At 42.6% G+C, this 16,669-nt stretch overlaps 1 protein-coding gene across 2 annotated transcripts in view; it reads left to right on the top strand.

The window, feature by feature from the left end:
* The window catches only part of LOC139567052 (rho GTPase-activating protein 10-like), a 69,531-nt gene that overhangs the window by 34,826 nt on the left and 18,036 nt on the right, over positions 1 to 16,669 (top strand). For both annotated transcript variants that reach the window (XR_011673216.1, XM_071388489.1), the window contains exons 7-18: positions 140 to 244; positions 1,302 to 1,431; positions 1,519 to 1,625; positions 1,859 to 1,953; positions 2,939 to 3,020; positions 3,195 to 3,237; positions 3,345 to 3,413; positions 4,490 to 4,564; positions 6,805 to 6,889; positions 9,656 to 9,714; positions 12,268 to 12,373; positions 14,155 to 14,314. Coding sequence is in view for 1 of the 2 variants with exons in the window: in XM_071388489.1 (XP_071244590.1) it covers positions 140 to 244; positions 1,302 to 1,431; positions 1,519 to 1,625; positions 1,859 to 1,953; positions 2,939 to 3,020; positions 3,195 to 3,237; positions 3,345 to 3,413; positions 4,490 to 4,564; positions 6,805 to 6,889; positions 9,656 to 9,714; positions 12,268 to 12,373; positions 14,155 to 14,314 (1,116 nt within the window). In the remaining variant the exon portion in view is untranslated. The remainder of the gene's footprint in view (positions 1 to 139; positions 245 to 1,301; positions 1,432 to 1,518; positions 1,626 to 1,858; positions 1,954 to 2,938; positions 3,021 to 3,194; positions 3,238 to 3,344; positions 3,414 to 4,489; positions 4,565 to 6,804; positions 6,890 to 9,655; positions 9,715 to 12,267; positions 12,374 to 14,154; positions 14,315 to 16,669) is intronic.

The following is a 16,669-nucleotide window of genomic DNA, read 5'->3' as shown; positions in this document are numbered from 1 at the left end:
AGTTTGAAGTCAACAAGAACAATGTCTTCATTCCCTGAGAAATGAATGTGAAAAGTGGTGACGGCCCCAGGTTATAATGCATTAAAATAAATGTCATTTATACACTCTTCATTGTGTCCCATGTTCTTTCTATCCCCAGATGCTGGCGTTCTTTCAGACAGTGTTCACCTTCTACCACCAGGGATTTGAGCTGGCCAATGACTTTAACCACTACAAGAAAGCCTTACAGATCAATATACAAAATGTGAGACCTTACTCATCATCCAGGTCTTATTAGATTTCTATTTAAAGATGGAATCCCCTTTAGGGAAACAGCGCCACTGTCCGCCCCAGCACCTTTGTTGTTTTTGTTCAACATTTTTGCAGTGCAGATTCTGCTATTCTATCGAGATGCAATGATGGCCTGGGGGGGGGGGGGGGTTGTGATTTGCAGTAACTTTTGTTGCAATAGCCCAAACTGACATGGCTTTTTCACCATTAAGGATTCCAGTTTTAACCACATAGTACACGGATGTCAGTATACTGTATGAAACAAGGTGGTGTAAATATAGGTAGGTAGGTGGCAGGTGTCTGTGAGCAAGGCACGTCACCTTAATTGCTCCTGTAAATCGCGCTGGATAAGTGTCTGCTAAATGACAAACATTTAAATGAGGCGATCATTTCCATAAATCTTAGGATTATAATAAGCTTTTGTCCTAGAAGGACATGTCTTGTACACACAGTATTGCTCTAAATACTATAGATTACACACATCACAAAAACTGTACATACACCCCATGTTATACATATCCTACATTTGAATGTTAGCTTGTAATATAATATCTATAAAGTTGGTCTGCTTCTAGTGGGACTTTCCCTAGGTACTTGAGGTGCTTTCTTTTTGACTCACTCACACTATTGTTAATTGTCTTTGGGTTAGTCTTAGTGTTTTGATTATTTTCTTTGACCCCAAACTTTCACTCACTCTGGGATGTCAGGGGAGTTTTTTTTCAAGGGAGCTCTGCAGATTTTCTTTTCCAGTGGCTTTGCATTGTGTGATTGACCCCTGCATGACCATTTTAGCTAGGGTTACAAGGGGTGTCTTCCTTCCTTGGGTGTGTCTCCCTGTAGTCAAAATGTACTACATTGTGAAACTTGACGACAAAAAATAATTAAACTTCATTTAAGGTTAGGGTTAAGTATAAGATTAGGGGAATAGACAAGGTTGGGGTTCATTTTTAAATCAGTTTGGAGAGAAGTTACTTTACTGCCGGCTTAGCAGCTTGGCCCGATAGTAACGACGCCCCCCCCATCCCATATAGACACGGAGTCGGTTTGAGGGCACGCGGGTGGAGGTGTTTGAGCTGATGAAGAGGATAAGGGAGGTTCCCCAGGAGTACAGACAGACCAGCCCCATCAGCAGCGAAGGATACCTCTACGTCCAGGAGAAACGTAAGGATAGAGGAACGACGTGTTTATCCAAGAGGTGGGCAGTTTAAACTGATTGTGTTCCAATGAAATGTGTGTTCTCGTCCCCAGGGCCCCCTCCTTTTGGTTCCAGTTGGGTGAAGCGTTACTGCACATTTGTGAAGGAACAGAAAATCCTACACATGGTCACCTTTGACCACAGGTCAGGAGGAAAGATGGTGAGTCGTGACCCATACAATCAAAGACAGGTTGTGGAAGATATACAGAGTATGGTCCAAGTAGCACATCAAATGATTGATTATTCAATGTGTGTATCCATCCCTATTCAAATACATTTGTCAAATCGACAATTACTATTGAAACCCGCATTAAAAGTGCGTAGTCATTTTATAAGGAAAGACTCTTTCTTGCCATCAGAACAGGCTCTCTGAACAGTGATTCTCTCCCTCAGGGCGAGACGGAGTCGGTCACCCTCAAGTCTTGTGTCCGCAAAACCACAGACATGCTGGACAGGCGGTTCTGTCTCGATATAGAAATCACAGACCGGTATGTCGTCGCGTCGCACTACACCATTACACTTCTCAATCACTTTAGTAAGACAAACTTTCCTCAACCACCTGTTAGTATCTCATCTAGGAAATAAGTTTTTTTTTTTTGATGGATTCCCCAAGATCACCAGACGTCATTGGCTCATACATTTAGTACATAAACCAGGGGGGTCGGTCAGTACCATCTTTGGTGGGGGGGCGAGGTCTATGCCATTAGTCCTGGAAAATGTGATTACATTGCCACACTTGTAGCTTATTCATGCACTGTTGGCAGCCTTCCCAAATAAACAGTAACAGTTCTGTTTGAAGCCTTCGCTCCACACAGGTCCTGTGTACAGTAGAGCTGAGCGAGCTGCTCTCCCTAGCCTAACACAGGGTTGGGTTGGAGAGGATTTGTCATGGAAGATGGCCCCTTCACATAGCTGAGAGGATTCTCTATGCTCCTCCGCTACACCTGGTTGCAATAGATATGGCTCTTTATGTCACTCTGCTGGACCAAACTGCTATTCTGTCTGGGGTATTAATAGCAACAGCAACCCCCAAGCTTAGAGGGTTTGAAATTTGTTGCACCCCCGGTGCCTGCTTGTCAGCCTGCAGATGTAAGGTATTTGGTATCCGAGTGCAACAGGTTAGGGTTAGCCTGATGTGGTAGCCTATTATAAAAACTAGGGTAAATGAAGCTCAGGTATTCCTGCAGTTTTGCTATTTAAGAGCCCAGCCCCTCTGGCACATTTTAGGACTGACTCTAGATCAATCTTAGACACATTCATTTACTTAGTATTAATAGTAGTTTGTTGGAACCCCAGGCCCAGTCTGACTGAGACAAAATTAGATGAGATTGACTGTACTTTACAATCCCCAAGGGTGAAATGAGTTTGTCATACAGCAGCCATAATTAAAAACAGAACAAACCCTCACGCCATTTAAAGAAAAACAATCACGGCTATTACAATAAATAATTGTGCGGTGTGTTCTGTTCCCAGCCCGGGAACGGTCCTCACGGTCCAGTCGCTGTCGGAAGATGACCACAAGTTCTGGATTCACGCAATGGGTGGGAAAGAACCAGTGAGTAACCACATCATCCTGACAGCTCCACTGTAGTTTCTATTGTCTATTGAACGCTACTGAAATTCTATGAAAGTGGTACATTAATACCAGCAGAAGTGTTTTTTTGGTTTGTGGTAACCTCTTGGATAGCAAATGATCTGTGGAAAGCTACATATAATAAATTTTTTACAGGCTGGGCAGTACTTGGGTAAAACCTATTCAAAAGAACGTGGAAGTAAGTATACAACGATTTAGAAGCTCCTGATCTCAATCATTTCAATGTGATCTCTGATAATTCAAATGACATGGGGATCATTTAAATAACTTGTCATGACTCTGCAGTCGACGCACAGCTAGATGACGTAGGATTGTCGTTTGTGAAGAATGCCATCAACGCCATTGAGACGCGAGGTAAGACGATGCATGATGACAATAGAAGGCCTAGGCAATATAAAGCCTACAGAAGTGTACTTTGTGAGGTTAGCTGACTGGCTAGAGCAGGGGTGGGAATTAATTTAGTCTCAGTGGGGGGATCGGGATTTCAGGGGAGGGCCGCACTTTGTATTTTCCCCCGGAGTGATTTGGCTGTCAAAAGCAATTCATGGGCCAGAAAAATGGCAGTTATTTCAAAATATAAATCTTATTTATATGTACTTTCTATCACGTTTTAGCGGTTCAAGAGTGACCAATGGTTTTTGTTTTTTTACTCAAACCTCCCTCATGCCGAAGTTTGCCCACACCTGGGGTAGAGCGGTGAAGAGGGTTTTGTGAAATGTTGTGATGTCTCCCTTTTAACACATGAGGGCAGGCTTGGACCAATATCCAGTCATATCTTGTGCACTGTTCATAGTTTACAGGTAGTGGTGCAACATATACACTGAGTCTACAAAACATTAAGAACACCTTCCTAATATTGAGTTCCACCCCCTTTTGCCCTCAGAAAATCCTCAATTCGTTGAGGCATGGACTCTACAAGGTGTCGAAAGCATTCGACAGGGATGCTGACCCATGTTGACTCCAATGCTTCCCACAGTTGGCTGGTGGACCATTCTTGATAAAGAGGAAACTGTTGAGCGTGAGAAACCCAGCAGTATTGCATTTCTTGACACACTCGAACCGGTGCACCTGGCACCTCCTACCATACCCCGTTCAAAGGCACTATTTTGTCTTGCCCATTCACCCTCTGACTGGCACACATACACAATCCATGGCTCAATTGTCTCCAGGCTTAAAAATCCTTCTTTAACCTGTCCTCCTCCCCTTCATCTACACTGATTGAAGTGGATGTAACAAGTGACATCAATAAGGGATCATAGCTTTCACCTGGTCAGTCTGTCATGGAAAGAGCAGGTGTCCTTAATATTTTGTACACTTGGTGAAGAAGCCCACCTTTTGATTTGAGAAACTGTATTTTCAAATTTTATCCATTCATCCTCTTATGATGGTTTGTGCTATTAAGGGCTATGTAAACTGTTGTCTGTTGTCAGGTATCAATGACCAGGGCCTGTACAGAGTGGTGGGGGTCAGCTCCAAAGTCCAGAAGCTCCTTAGCCTAATGATCGGTAAGACATGCTCATTTATCACCCTTTAAAGTAACTGTCCAGTGAAAATCACTTAAGTTAATATTCTGTTAACTCATACCCAAATAATGCTGTTGACTCATCTATACTCATGAGGCTAAAGCATAAATTGGAGGAAAAAACACTAAAATCCCTCTAACTTGTATCTCCAACAAAAGGCCTGCTATTTTGTCAATGTCATCCTGTGTAAGATTTGCTGGCCAATCGGTCGTCTGCTCGCATTAATGTATTTAACGACCGGTATACGCCCACACCATTCTGTTGGGGTATGACCACACCATTCCAACACACAAAAGCTGCATTTAAAAATAAAAAAACATAAATACATTTTAGGGTGGAGGAAAATGATTTCCCTCATGTTGTAATTAATTATAGGTCATATTTCATAAAAATCTGGAACCACTGGACAGTTAAATTGATACTGTAGGCTTTGTGCACCCGGTCTGATCTACTTAGTAGTATTCAGAGTAATGGTTTCCTGTGACTTAGACGACGATGTCAGGCTCAGAGTGCAACAAGTGCTGCTGGTGCGGCATTCAGATAGCCTGGGGGTGCCTGAGAGGCCCCCTTCCTGCCTGCACCCGGCTGTCCTTGCAGGGACTCAACTTGAGTCGCTCAGCAGGAGCTGGAAATTTGATTTCCTCGCCATTCTACCCCCTCTAAATGCTCTCTTTCTCTCCTACTCTTTCTACCCCGCCATCCTCATGTTCTTTTATCCCCCTTTTCTTTATCCTCTACCCCCCCCCCCCCCTTTTTTTACCTTTCCCCCTCTCGACGACTGCCCTCTCTAGTAGACACCATCTGTGTCTAGTCGGCTGTGTTCTGAATCTGAATGGCAACAAACCCAGTCTGCCACCAGGCTGTCCCAGAGCCCACTCTAAACTTCCCACCTGAACCTGCCGACTCATACTTCACAGCCCATTAGCACACTGTCTGCTGGTGTAGACTGGGTTCAATTAGTATCGGTTTTCTTTCAAATACCCTATGGACGCAGGTAACTCGGTGATAGTTGAGATTTAGGTCACCAGGCATTTATTTGGATACGCTGTCTTCGTCATGTTAACCATAAAACACAAGCATTTCACCAACAGCCATATCAGTGTATGTTCAGTATGATGCGTGGGTTAACAAAACATAGCACCGGGCTGAGACCCTGAAGAAAGCCTTTAGATTTACTTCATCCCTCACCTCCTTTCAGATCTCACCCACTAACATGGGCAGAGTCCAATCAGAGGGGATGGAGGGGGGGTTTACAGTTAGTCATGACCAGATCGCCACGCTGTGCATAGTTGACAATTCACTGGAACAGACGTATGGATAAACTCCAGTTCAACGGAGGGGTTAGAACGAGGCCAGAACAGCAGAAGTGGATCACATTATTTTCCCACTTTGCTCACAAATCTCTGACAGTGGATTGACAGAACTCATAAAGCTGAGCATAGAGAACGGATATTTTACAGCTGGGAATTTCACTGCTGGGAATAAAGAGGTAAAAGGACTTGGATACTACTAGTGTAGAGTCAGTCATGTCCCAATACATCTGTAACAGAGTACTATGTGGGTTAGTTCATATTGATGTGCGCATTACAGTAGCTAAAAGACACACACCACTCTCCCACCATCTGTAGCTGTGTACACACACATTTGGCTGTTGGTCCAGCCCGTTGATGTTGGACAGGCCACTGTTCTGTGGGTAAATAATCACAGCCCTTCTGGTTTTAGTACTGAAGGGAATAGTCAAATTAAGTAAATAAATGGCCTGGAGCAGCAACCTACCTCCCACCAAGTCTAACCCCTTGGAGACCTCCTGGTGACCTGGGGCGTGGCCTCGCACCAACCTCTGACTCAAACACACAACTATGGTCGATTATTCATCCGGTCAGCCCAGTATTGGTAAGCCTGGCTCGGTCCAGTTTGACTCGGTAGTGTGAGAAGGGTATATTTTAAGCCAGCCAGCAATCGCCACTGGGCAGAACTGCTCCTCAAGACTACTGCAATGCTTTTATCCACAAGACACATTTCACGTTAATTTATATTTTAGCTTCTTTGCAGCCGTTCACTTTCACCATAGGGTTAAATTAAAATACACTAGTTGACTTACCCTGAGCCTAAACTTGTTTTGTATCATGGGAATTCGCGTGTACTCTACTAAAGTTAAAAAAATATATAATTTTGTTGATTGTGTATTGGAGTTTAAAACCTTTTGGAATGTTTCATTGCAGATGAGAAGAGTAACGATGTGGATCTGTCTACGTGTGAGGACTGGGATGTGAAAACGATCACCAGCACGCTAAAGCTGTATTTGAGGTAAGGATCCTTTGTGTATCAATCACTTATAGTCTGCTACATAATCGCTAGGTTATGTATTCATGTAGGCTATTATGTCTTATTAGCAATTGGCAAGCTGTGGAGACTTTATTCTAACTGTTCGTCATTGTCTGAGTTTGAAGTTATTCTACTCCGGGGGTAGAAGCGTAATCATTTCCTGGAGCTCAACTCCTGCAATGCAACAGGTCATTCACATTGCCGCATAGACATCCATGCATTTAAATTCAGACACATAATCAATCCACTTCATCAACCCGACCCCGTCTCTCTGACTTCATTATTCCCAGTCGCTGTGTATTCTAGGAAATCCGTTGTTGACCTGAGACGCACTTGGTAATTGATAGGGAGACTTGGCCACTTTCTAGGAAGAAGAGCTGCATCCCTGGCTTCACATAGTTTAATATCCATCTTTGAATGTATTGATTAGGTGACCAGGTGAAAAACAAAATGGTGGCCTGTGGCAGGTGTTTTACCTATAATTTACCACCACACAACCAATCAGTGATATGAATACATTAGCATGATAGGGATTTCAGTGTCATTGATTTGATCAGAGGAGAAACAATCACTCAAATTAGGTTGGATGCCACATATTAAAGGAATCCTGTTTTTTAGTTCAATGAGTCAATCGATTTATTTAGGTTAAGTTATTGCTTGCTTTTTCAAATAGCAATTCATTTAACTGAAAGGTTTTTATTTCTAATCTAGGACTATCTGCAAGGTAACAAGTTAAATGTACCCTAAAAGCTAAGCCAAAGTTTTCTGTTAGCTAACTGAAACAAACTCGCATTGCATATTCTGACGCCAATGCAATTACGGTATCCAACGGAATCTAATGAGTGATATTTGCATACTGTAGTGCTGCATAAACTGAAGGGATGTTAGAGGTTTGGTTCGTTATGGAGCGATTTACTGAATAAAATGATTGCCAACTTATCGTTAACCCAGGCCAGTCTGTTATACTTTCTTCTGCACTTGTTTTGGAATTAGTTTATTACGCTTGTTCAGTACTCCATGTGCTGTAAAAGTTTAGTTATCAAAATTAAATTATAGATTGGCAAGTTCACCAGTGCAATTTTTTTTTTTTTTTTTTACCGTTATTTTACCAGGTAAGTTGACTGAGAACACGTTCTCATTTGCAGCAACGACCTGGGGAATAGTTACAGGGGAGAGGAGGGGGATGAATGAGCCAATTGTAAACTGGGGATTATTAGGTGACCGTGATGGTTGAGGGCCAGATTGGGAATTTAGCCATTGCCATATAGCCTATTAAATAATCAACTTTGAGCGAGCCAAGTCTATTTTTCCATCAATTGAACAACAACAAATAAAGAGGATTTTAGCTCAGTGGTCAATGTAAAAGCATGGGAACTGGAATGGTGTCAGTCTGTCCTCTGATAGGCTAGCAGGTCAGAAGTCACGGCACTGTGTTGTGACTGGCCAGGTTTTGCTGCCCGCTCGCAACCCTTACAGGAAGTAGTTTGATGTTGCTTGCTGTGGGTCATGGGACTGACTCTCCCAGGCTGGTCCCAGATCTGTTTGTGAGCTCTTGCCAACTCCTAAGACCGCTGCGCCACTCGGGAGGCCAACGAGCAAAGGCACTGCATTGCAGTGCTAGAGGCATCACTACAGACCCAGGTTCGATCCTGGGTTGTATCACAACCGGCTGTGATCGGGAGTCCCATAGGGCGGCGCACAATTGGCCCGGGTTTGGCCGGGGTAGGCTGTCATTGTAAATAAGAATTTGTTCTTAACTGACTTGCCTAGTTTTAAATAAAGGTTCAATAAAAGATTGCTGTAAATTTGCATGACTGCAGAAATAGATCTGGTCCCAGGCAGCGAACTGCCTTTCTGGTTTATGTCAAGGAGTTTTCCCTGTTTCATAATGAAACCTGACAGTCAGCCAGTGGGATTAGTTTTGGGCAAGTAACCGAAAGGTCGCTAGTTTGAAGGATGGGAAATCTGTCTGTGCCCTTGAGCAAGGCACTTAACCCTAATTTCTCCAGGGTCTCTGTTAGTAGTAGACCCTGCCCCATTCTCCAATGGTGTCTCAGGGAGAGTTGGGATATGCAAAAACCACAATTCCAACTCACCCATGCATATTAATGCACTTTTATAAGCATTTGCTAAATTATAATTAAGACAACATTTAGATTGCTACTGAGATATTGCAGCTGTTAATGTGACTGGCATTTATACATTGCACACATCATATGATAAAATGTGTCATTTTATTTTTTTACACAAGCAATCTAACAATCTAGGAAACCGTCCAATCATATGATGTAATTAAACTCATCCATTGAGTCAACTGAAACCTTATTACAGGCTTAAGTCTGCAGTAGAGACAGTAGATTTACTGTAAATCGTCCTGCAGCTCCATCCTCCATCTGTCTTCCTCTGGCCTGCTGCAGAGCCAGAGGGTCAGTTTCTCTCCTCCCCTGCTTCTCTGGTTCCTCAGGGGAAGCTAAGTAGCCTTGGCACAGGGCCTGGTGCAGCACTGTGAAAGGACCTTCAGAACTTGGTTATCTCACTGTGGCATGGTGTGCCATCTAATTCCATCCCCGACACATCCACATTAATCATTGTTGTGTGCAGACCCTATAAAACAGTGCTGCGTCTATTTCTGTCCCTCCCCCCCAATTCTCCCGTTCTTCTGCACTCTCTCTTTTGGTCTCCACCTCTTCTACTCACTCTTCTCACTTTTGCTCTATTATGCATTCTCTTTCTTTCCTGTCTCTCTAGGAGTCTTCCTGAGCCACTGATGACCTATGGACTCTACAAAGACTTTATCTCCCCTGCAAGTAAGTTTGGGCCGTCCTCCTCACTCACAATACAGCTCTGCTCAAAACAGATGTAAAACCACTCACAGGAGTGTAGGAGCAGAGCAAAGGAATAATTCTGTTTTATTGCACGTTATCAATGAGTGCAATGCTGTGTGCATGACTAGCAAGTGTTTGTCTGTGACAATTCATCATCTAAGTGTCCCAGCGCAGTTAGATTGGTTAGGAATCATTTTCATTCTCAGTAGTTCTATGGAAAACGGATGCCAGCGTAACTGTTTTGAATGTTCCACATCTTGTAGTCTAAACAAATGCTTGTTTTCATGGTTTTCCTCTGTAAAAGTGGCTCAGCATGTACCCATAAAGCCTCGTGACCCAGAGATGTCTTCATCGCTCTCACACACATACTTTAATTCAACCATCTGCCTTTAAAGTAACCTTTGGTTCTTTGCAATTAAGGTAACTTAAAAAGGAAATGTTACCACCTGTTAAACACTATAAATCCTAGTATCCTACACTAAAATGGCCCAGTGACTTTGAACAGAGAAACATGACATTTCTCTCCCTATATAATCTTACTCCAATAGCCTGCCTGACATGTCCTGAGTGATCCTCCTAACATGAATTACCCTCAAGTCCCATAATTGGATCACGATGGAGTGTTTTTATCAGCCGTTTGCAATGCCCTCATAATGCAGGTACAGAAAAATGCATTAGCAATAAATATTTTCTGAAAGATGACAGCATCCATAAGACGCTTTATTCCCTTATTCAAATGTGTGTCGTTCCCATAGTAATGGGGGGGTGCACGCCGGCTGTTTCTGTGTGTGGGCAGTAGCCATCAGATGCCTGTGTGTGGGTGTGAGGAAATGTTTAAGGGATGATCTTGTGGGTTTTTATCACAACCCTTTTACACGGTAGCTTCTGTAGTATAAAGCTATCTCTCTATAGCAAGCAACAGTAGCCTACATATCCTCTGGCAAAATTCACTCATGTTTAATATCAGCATCAAACAGGAAGTTTGCTGTTCATCTCCATTCTCTTTTTATTTGCTGTTAACCCTTTACTGCTTTCTTTTAAATATGAAACAACCCGTTGTAGCCTACACTAGCTGATTTTAAGGCAATGTAAACGGCATCCATTGTTTTATTGTATGGTAGCTTGTACTGGGCTTAACTGACTGTTTAGTGCAGTCAATGTTACAAACTTTGCATCTGCACTGTTTTTCAACTACATGTATTTTTGTAACCTTTTCAGTGAACACTTTCCAAAGTCGTCCTTGTGCATTGAGTTGTGGTACTTTGTTTAACTTAGCAATCATCGGTTTTTGTTTGGCATACATTTTAAAGTGAAAAAAATAGTAGTCTCTGCACCAATATTGACTAGAGCTGCCGACAAATTTTAAACGGGTGACCCTGTGTCTCCAGTGAATAGATCCGGAGTCGGTGGTTCCACATCTACTGTGACTGCTCCTTCCAGAGTGAGATCTGACTGCACCAGAGCGCTCGCTGCTCAATCCAAAATGTCTATGGTTGGATTACCACGGGGAAATCCAAATCCTTCTCGTTCTATGCTGTACAGTTTCTCCGTTGAGTCTTGCCACCTAAGGATAGTACAGCAATGTAAAAACACAAATGTTTGTTCTGTTTGGTGGATTCCAATTGTATTTATTTAACCTTTTTTTTATTTAGCCAGGGAGTCAGGCTGAGACCAGTCTCTTTCGCAGATGAGCCCTGCATACACAATCAACAACAATAACACTATACATACACATCCATTACACTATAAATGGAAAGTGCAAACAATACATGAAAGCAAAGCACAATCACATGAAACGCATTCTTCATTTAAAACGTCCATCTGAATTGCCCTAAAGGGACCAACTCCACCAGCTTTAAGGAGATTTCCATATCATTCCACATGAGGTGCAAAAAAAACTAAAAGCGAGTTTCCTGACTCTGTGGAGATCGAAGGGATCTCCAGGGTTAGCCATCCCGGAGTCTAGTAACTTATACGTCTAAAGGTTAACACTGAGGTGTGGTGGAAGTTTATGCAAGAGGGCTTTAGACGAGTGCAATGTACTGTGATAAATTGCGTCCAATGGCGTCAATACAGTGGCAGCTGCATTCATAGACGGTAGTCAATAACCAGAATGAATGTTGACATGCTCATTGGTTTTCTGCTTTTAAACAAAAGGCAGGACATGCTCCTATAAACCTTTTAATTCTCAATTCCTTAACTAACTCTTTAACATACTTTTAGAATAATAGCCTTTCGTCAATCCAGTTGCGCAGATATTTATATGCGGGGACACGGTCAATGTGGGCTCCATCCAAAGTACATATGCATAAATCAAAACTTATGTGATTTGAAAAATAGCATACTTAGTTTTACCTTCATTAAATACCAATTTAGGTTCAACAAAGGATTTCTGCAGAGCAATAAAGTTGACGCCTACAGCATGGTGCTGGCAACACCTGGGTTGTGGGTTGGAGTCCCGCATGGTCCACATAGAATGATGGCACTTCTGTAAGCGACTGTCAAATAACCTTGTTTGTCCTGTTTTTTTAACAGAAGGTGGTAGTCCAGAGTCTCGTAGCCAAGCCATCCACTGCCTGGTCCACAAGCTGCCTGAGATGAACTGCCTGGTCCTGGGGCTACTGATGAAACACCTGGCTACGTGAGTTAGCAGCCTTACACTCGTCCTCGGTCTCATACTCTTTTGTACTCTTTCTCCACGGTCCTTGTTCCATTCCATTCCCTCCCCCCATCTTTCTCTCCTGTCTCTTCTGTCCGTCTCTCTCCCATCAATCTTTCCTTTCTCACATCTTCTGTTCCAACTAAGTGCAGGCAGAGAACTCCCTCCCCACCCTGTCTTAAAACAGCCCAGCACCCTCCACAATAGTAGTCAGAAGTTTGAACTGCTTCACCAGTTCTCTATGCCTTTAATGAAATGGACTGCTCCCTCCATTTCCCACCCGCTCCTCTGGGTTTACCCCTCTCTCCAAACTGGACCGTTAGCTGTTACACAACTCGCCCTTTCAGACATAGGATCTGAGATTTCAAAATCATCTTTGCTAACATTACAAGGTTTTACCTCAGCAACTCGCTTTTTATTTTTTACGACAAACTAAATAGTAGCAAATTGAAGATAAGTACATAATCCTCGTTCCCTGAGGCAATCAAAGTCTGGAGGATCTTATTTCTTAGAGAACCTGCCCCAGGATTCTCAGAGTAGAAGTAAAAAGGCATTTAAGTGCAGAAATTGAATTTGGATTATCCGGCATGAAATTCTTCCGACTGGAGAATTTCACACCGCTTCCGACTTTTTATTTTATTTTATTGAAATTGGCTGCGTGTGTGGGGTGTGTTTTGACTGTATGTGTGTTAGCTTGTCCTGCAGGGAGAGGGGCAAGCCAAAATTTCACACCACCGTCTGAAATGATTTGATATGTGATAAAGGAAAGTTGTCACTAGGTGACACATTTAGGTCTGCAAAGGTTCCCTTTAATGCATTTCAACCATCACTCTGTTGAATGACAATTTGTCATTTTATACATTTTGAGGAGAATATCTTAACCGGTCTAATATGACTTTGATTTTAATTCCTCTTAACTTTTTATGAACAACGTACATTTCTTACTATCCAAAATTGTAACTTAGAATCATTAAACAACGGTTGATTCACTTGATTCGTCATAACTCAAAATGATTGAATTTGAGGTTTCTGTTGAAAGAAATACAGCAACACCTCACAACGCCTCTCCTGCATGTGACCTACTTGTTGTGTGTATGTACTGACGTATGTGGAACTGATAGATGCGCGCACACGCTACATTTTATTGTTTTTAAATGTATGTAAATTGTGGTCTTGTCTGTCTTTTTCGTTGTGTGCAGGAACCCAGTAAGACTAGCTTTGGCAATTGGCTTAAGGCTAATGGGAATCCAAAAGAATCTAATCTCTGCAGTGTTTGGCAACTCTTCAGAGTCATTCTAAAGTCAAGCGAAAATTCCTCCCCTAGAAAAAACAACCCAATTTAGCGTCTACTTACTGTGAATCGGCTGAAAGGCAACTGAAAAAAGCTCAGTTTGAGGTTAGGAAAGTTTTAGGAGGGAAGGTCAATCTATGGAGTGGTGATGAACTGGGTAATGTCAGTCAGAACTCTAGCTAACACCTATGAGGCCAAGCCAGAGATGCTGTTCTAGACACCTCTGACTGACATAACAAGGTGGTAGCAACACCTTCCTTCCTTGGCAAACTGTCACAGACGTTAGTAAGCTGTCAGACATGGAGTAATCAGATCTTCAAAGCGAATTAGAATTTTTCTAGCTGAATTCTTTATAGTATACAGGTCATCTAAAGTGTATGTATCCCCCTATGTAAAACATCTTCAATGTCAGGGAAAAGCACTCTAAATCAATTGTCTATGAATTGTTATCCTCCCTGGTCTCCTCATGCAGTGTGGCGGCCCACAGTAAGTTGAACCTGATGACGGTGGCCAACCTGGGTGTGGTGTTTGGTCCCACCCTGATGCGGCCCCAGGAGGATACTGTGGCTGCCATCATGGACCTCAAGTTCCAGAACATTGTGGTGGAGATCCTCGTCGAGCAACACGAGAAGGTAACCGCTGGATTCTTCTCTTGAACGAAACAGACGTCCGAACGCACTCATGAGCAGTGGTGTAATGTACTTACAACAAACTACTTAAGTACTTTTACTTTACTGTTTTTATTTGACACCTTTTACTTCACTACATTCCTTAAGAAAAGAATGTACTTTTTACTCCATACATTTTCCCTGACACCCAAAAGTACTCGTTACATTTTGAAAGCTTAGCTGGACAGAAAAATCGTCCAATTCACGCACTTATCAAGAGAACATCTTTAGGTCATCCCTACTGCCTCTGATCTGGCAGACTCACTAAACACATGTTTCATTTGTAAATTATGTCTGTTGAAGTGTGCTCCTGGCTATCCATAATTTGAAAAAATAAAATGATGCTGTCTGGTTTGCTTAATATATGGAATTTGAATACTTAAGTTACTTTTGATACTTAAGTATATTTTAGCAATTACATTTACTTTTGATACTTAAGTACATTTAAAACCAAATACTTTTACTGAAGTAGTATTTTACAGGGCGACTTTTACTTGAGTCATTTTTAAGGCATCGTTACTTTTACTCAAGTATGACAATTGGGTACTTTTTCCACCACTGCTCCTGAGCTTGTCCCCCTGACCACAGTAACATCTATAGACCCATCCTCTAATATTGTTCCTCAAAGCTGCAACCAGAGGAAAGCTTGTCTAAAACCCACCGCTAAACGCACTGCTGAGACTTTTCTCCAGTGGGATTTTGAGGACATTGCTCTGAGTGACATTTTAGGCCATGTATAAGCATTTCCTCGTTTGCAGTATTCTTCACATTTTATGAGTACAGTAAAACTTATTGGAATCCCTGTTTGTCTTGGGCTAGGGCTCTAAGACAAATGAAACTGTAAAGCAGCTTATTGATAAGAAGCATTAAATAGTTTTTATCTGTGTTTTACATAATGTAGAGATGTTCACTTTGAGCTGACTACAGTACCTGGCTGACATCATTCCATCTGCCCAGCGGTTGATGTACAAAGCAGGGATTCTCACTGCCCCTTTGTGCTTAAAAACAATATCCAGTATGCCATGGTACTCTTGATGACATCTACAAGGGTACATGCAAGGTCCTTTGCCTAACCTACAGGGTTTAAGTCCCATTCTGAGCCATGCTACGACAACTGTAATCTGATTTTTAATGTAAATAGTCATCTGCCTACATCTAGAGGGGCTCAATTCCCAGAGTGAAAACAGAAAGGGTTGAGATCAGTATGTGCTAAGTATTCTGGCCAGCTATAAGATGCCAAGAGTACCCCTAAACTCTGAAACATGAATTGACCATGGATTGCTCGTCAATTTCGAGCTCCTCTATTTCTAATAGTCCAAATAATAGAAAGCGCTCAACCTTCAACCACCAAGCAATTAAAGTTTTGGTGAGGAGACACTTCCATAAATAATGTTCCAGAACTTCACCATGCACACCACAATTTGATGGAGGACTTGGTGTCAGAGCCAGAATGTAATACCATTGGAAGCTTTAAGAAAAGTAACGTGCTGAGCTGCGAGACGAGAGGTGAGGGAGTTTTGCAGCCAGACAGACATTAGCTTTCCTCTCAGGCCCAGCGCCTCCCCTCCCCTTCGCTCTCCCTCCCCTTCGCTCTCCCTCCTTCTCTCTCCCTCTCCTTCTCGCCAGACTGTTGATACTTCCAGATGCTAGCAGACAGTGTTTTACATTCACATCCATCTGCAGAGATGGGAGGGGGAGAGATTGCTGAAACTCTGCTGCTCTCAACCATATCAGATTTCTCTCACTCGTAGTCCTTTTTTTCTTCTCCCAACTTTCTTTTACTTTTTACCTCGCTCTCTTCCCTCCCTCTGATCCTCTGCCTAATTTCTTTCAACCCCACATCCTGAAGTTAGTCTATGTAAACACATCCGCTACGTAAACTAGCTGTACGGTGAGCCTCCTCCAGATCTACTGCCTGTCAGTGGGTCAGCAGCGCCTAGCCACCTCTGGCTCCTGTTCATTAGGCACTAAACGGCGCTAAAACCGAGAGTTTGTCCAATGAAAACGGTCATTTTTGTTTTCTATTGGGTGCTCTAATAAACACGATGCTGCTTTCAGCAGATTCCTTATTCCCTTATTCCTGGATTTGGTCTTAGTGTTTCAGGGTCTAAGTTTATATTAACCCTGATGTAAGTTGCATCAGGAAGATCCAATGTGTTTTCCTAGTGCGCAATAAGTCAGTAAAGAGCATCTCAACTGTCCCTAGAGATATCCATGCTGCTGGGCGGAAGTGCTTTGCTATCTGACTTGCGTCAAATATGTGAGCTCTTCAAAACACACATTTTACTAAGGTCAAATGAGGACATGCCTCTGCTCAAT

This window comes from Salvelinus alpinus, unplaced genomic scaffold (genome assembly GCF_045679555.1).
Source record: "Salvelinus alpinus unplaced genomic scaffold, SLU_Salpinus.1 scaffold_41, whole genome shotgun sequence".
Classification (NCBI taxonomy): Eukaryota; Metazoa; Chordata; class Actinopteri; order Salmoniformes; family Salmonidae; genus Salvelinus; species Salvelinus alpinus.
Note: the sequence above shows the minus strand (reverse complement) of the source record. Positions and strands in the feature narration are given on the sequence as shown.